A 3,926-nucleotide genomic window follows, 5' to 3' on the forward strand; every position below is an offset into this window, starting at 1 on the left:
TTGACATAGAGGGTTTTGGATTGTTTTGAAATTGGCCGGCCGTGTTTGACCACAATGAATATTTGCAATATTTGCTGTCCTGGTGGTGATGGTGATGATGATTATGATGATGATGATGATGATGGTGATGGTTATGATTGTGATGATGATGGTGATGATGATAGTGATGGCTATGATGGTGATGGAAATCATGGTGATGATGATGATGATGATGATGACAGTGATGATGGTGGTGATGATGGTGATGTTATGATGGTGATGGTTATGATTGTGATGATGATGATGATGATGATGATGATGATGATAGTGATGGTTATGATGGTGATGTTATGATGGTGATGGTTATGATTGTGATGATGGTGATGATGATGATGGTGATGGTCATGATGTGATGATGGTGATGGTTATGATGATGATGGTTATGGCGGTTATGATGATGATGGTGATGACGGTTATGATGATGATGGGGATGACGGTTATGATGATGGTGAGGATGATGGTTATTATGGTGATGGCTACACGACGTGGGACCTCGTATGTTTTGCCAAAGTCTTCCTGCAACAAGAAGCATTCTGGGTAATCCCACTAAGAGAAAACAGGAGCCCATCTGGAGAAGGGAACGCTTCATTAAAAAGCCTGTACTCCTGCTCATAGCTGCTTTTGATTTGGACGCAAAATTCTGAGTTTGGTAAAAATATATTTTTTGGATTTTTTGAAGGACTGAGATGCACTTGGATGGGTCGATTATTATTTTCCTTTTTTTCCTCATTGGTGGAAATGGTAAAAGAGACAAATGTACCATATACCTCTGCTCGTTTCTCTGTGACAAAGATGTTCCAGTGAGGAAAGTTGAAAGGACAGAGACTGACTGACAAACGCTCTTCTGCTCTGAACATGAACACGGTACTTTGTGGTGTTTCAGGAGGAAAACTGCCTCAGTTAAACTCTCATGTTACTTTCACATTTTCTCCATCAGCTTTGTATGATACCCTGGAATGAAGACCAGAAGAAAATACTTTGTTCATGTTTGTTTATTCATGATGTAAACCTTCAGTTTGTTCACACATCCCATCATTAAAGTCTGTCCAATGATTTCATGTACAGATTCACTTCATCCACACAATCAGTTTGTTTGACCAGAATCTCAGCTATGAAAAAGAAAATAATCAATGATCTCCTTACTGATCATGATCATGATGATTACAGTTTTATAATGACTCAAAGTCCCTCATTTATATGTGAACAACAACAACAACAACAACAACATTTGGTCTGCCAAACAAATGAATGTAATCGTAATTATAGATTTCTTTATACATTTACAAAAAGAGAACAAAATATCTTCAACACAGGAAGGTCTGGAGCTTTCTCTCTTGAGACACATGCAGTGGAAGAGAAACAACAACATACAAATACATCAATATAAATATTCAACACAAATGTAGAGTCAGAGAAATTCAAATTTTCCTGCAGAGAAACATCAGTTCAGGTCAACAGAAATCATCATGAGCAGTGATAGCCTCCATGGCTAAACAGACACAGGAAGGAGCGCCACCTACAGAAACTCAGATATTTACAGAACAACTAATGAGAAGATGGCAAAGTACCACCCATAATGTTTGATTGACAGGTGATCTCTGTGCAGTGAAGAAATGCCACAACAATCAGCTCTCAGCAACAAACAAGGAGACAAAATAAGTTCAAGAGTTAAAAGGCAGAATTTAACAAACTGTCCCTGAAATGACTTCTGACTATTGGACTTTACAGAACTCAGCAGTGTTTCCAGAAAAGGAGTAAAACCAAAGTCCAGCATAGAGTGGCTGAGTGAATGTGGTCTGGACTCTGTGGAGGAGAGTCATGGTTTCAGAGATGCTGTAGAAGGACAGAATACCTGCACTGTGATCCAGGTACACTCCTACTCTGGAGGACCGAGGACCTGAGACGGGAGTTTGGACTCTGTTGAACCAAAAGTTATAACTGTTTTTGGTACAATCTAACGCCCAAGATTTGTCATTGTGTCCAAATACACATTCATCTGACCTCCCTGCTCTTCTGATACTCTTGTATGCGACTGCTACGTTAACTCCTGTCCCGCTCCACTCCACCTCCCAGTAACAACGTCCAGTCAGACTCTCTCTACTCAGGACCTGACAACATGCTGTGAATCTTTCTGGGTGACTAGAATAAGACTGATGTTGACTCATTGCTGTTCCTTTTCTGTTCCCCTCAGATAACAACAGCTTTGTGTTTGCTGTGTTTGGATCCAGTGTGATTTCACGTGAATATTTTAAGAACTCAGCTCTGGTCTTTGGCTCTGGTTGTGGCAGTAAAACATCCACTTCAGTCACTCTCAGTGAGATGTTTGTCCATGTCTCTCTCAGAACGTCCTGTAGTTGATCTCTGACTTCTGACAGAGCTGCTGTCACATCCTCAAAGTATCTCAGAGGACGGATATTGATGCTGGATGAGTCTGTAGACTCACTGAGTCGTGACAGGGGGGGGTAGTTGTGTAGAAAGTGGTTGTGATCCTCTGTGTGTGAGAGCTGCTTCAGCTCAGCGTCTTTCCTCTTCAGCTCAGTGACCTCCTGCTGCAGCTTCTCCTGAAGCTCTTTGACTCGACTCACTTCAGTTTCCTGCTTGGATCTGACCTGCTGCTCCACATCAGAGCTTCTTTTCTGGATGAGACGGATCAGCTCAGTGAAGATCTTCTGGCTGTCCTCCACTGCTTTATCAGCAGAGCGATTGATAGCCTCCACCTCCTGTTGAAGCAGCTTCACATCTTTCTCTCTGTCCTGGATTCTCTGCTGGATGTTTTGTCGACTCACCTCGAGCTCTCTCTGCCTCTCAGTTCTTTCTGCTGCAGCTGAGACTGTGTCGTGGCCTTTATGTTCATCCACAGAGCAGAGATAACAGATACACTGCTGATCAGTACGGCAGAACATCTTCATCATCTCATCATGACGAGAGCAGATGTTCTCCTGGAGCTTCTCGGAGGGCTCCACCAGCTTGTGTTTCTTGAATGGAGGTACATCATAATGAGGCTGAAGGTGTTTCTCACAGTAAGAGACCAGACAGACCAGACAGGACTTGAGGGCTTTCAGTTTTCTCCCAGTGCAGAAATCACAGGCCACATCTTCAGGTCCAGCATAGCCGTGATCAGCAGGAGCAGCTTGGAGTCCAGTCTTCTTCAGTTCCTCCACTAAATCTGCTAACGTGGTGTTTTTCACCAGGACAGGCCTCGGTGTGAAGGTCTGCCTACACTGAGGGCAACTGTGGGTTTTCTTCTCGTCCTCTTCATCCCAGTGGGTTTTAATACAGCTCATGCAGTAGCTGTGTCCACAGGGAATAGTCACCGGATCCTTCAGTAGATCTAGACACATCGAACAAGAGGTTTCCCGGTCCAGCTGAGCTCCTTTCTGCGCCATTTTACCTCTCAGTCGCAGCGACTGTCTGAGTTTCACCTTCTTAGAAGTGAAAGTAGTTTGAGCTCTGATCTAAACAGCATGTGTCTCTGCAGTGAATGGGGCCTGTCAGCTCCGTCACTTCACCACCATGTTGGCTCCACCCGTCTTCAAACTGTAGATCTGAAGGGGAGGGAACAGGGAAATATATGGACAGAGTGGAGCTCGCTGTGTTTGAGAGGAGGAAGAGGAGGGAGGGCTGTTGAAAGGGTTAAGTCATTTGAATTAAACTGCTTTTGTTCGCAAAACATCATAAATGTATTTTTTCCCATCTTGAGCTGTATGATATTTCATAACAAAATCTTTCAGGTGGAAGAAGAGATCTTTAAAATGACTTTTGATTCAGTCAGTAGCGCTTTGCACGCCGTCACCCGCGCTGCAGTGGGACACTCTGACCACGACATGGTCCACCTGATTCCCACATACAGGCAGAAATTAAAACTTTCTAAGCCTGTTGTGAGAACT

The 3,926-nt window shown here is 43.5% G+C and overlaps 1 protein-coding gene across 1 annotated transcript; it reads right to left on the reverse strand.

Annotated features, from left to right (window-relative positions):
- Positions 1–1,751: 1,751 nt before the first annotated feature.
- LOC139296909 (tripartite motif-containing protein 16-like) lies at positions 1,752–3,440 on the reverse strand. Its single transcript, XM_070919473.1, has one exon. The coding sequence runs from the start codon at positions 3,423–3,425 to the stop codon at positions 1,752–1,754; it is 1,674 nt and encodes a 557-aa protein (XP_070775574.1). The 5' UTR covers positions 3,426–3,440.
- Positions 3,441–3,926: the final 486 nt, after the last annotated feature.

This window comes from Enoplosus armatus, chromosome 14 (assembly GCF_043641665.1).
Source record: "Enoplosus armatus isolate fEnoArm2 chromosome 14, fEnoArm2.hap1, whole genome shotgun sequence".
NCBI classification, from domain to species: Eukaryota; Metazoa; Chordata; class Actinopteri; order Centrarchiformes; family Enoplosidae; genus Enoplosus; species Enoplosus armatus.

Coding starts and splice junctions, on each gene's coding strand:
- LOC139296909 (XM_070919473.1), bottom strand. CDS start 3,425: ATGGCGCAGAAAGGAGCTCAGCTGGACCGGGAAACCTCTTGTTCGATG.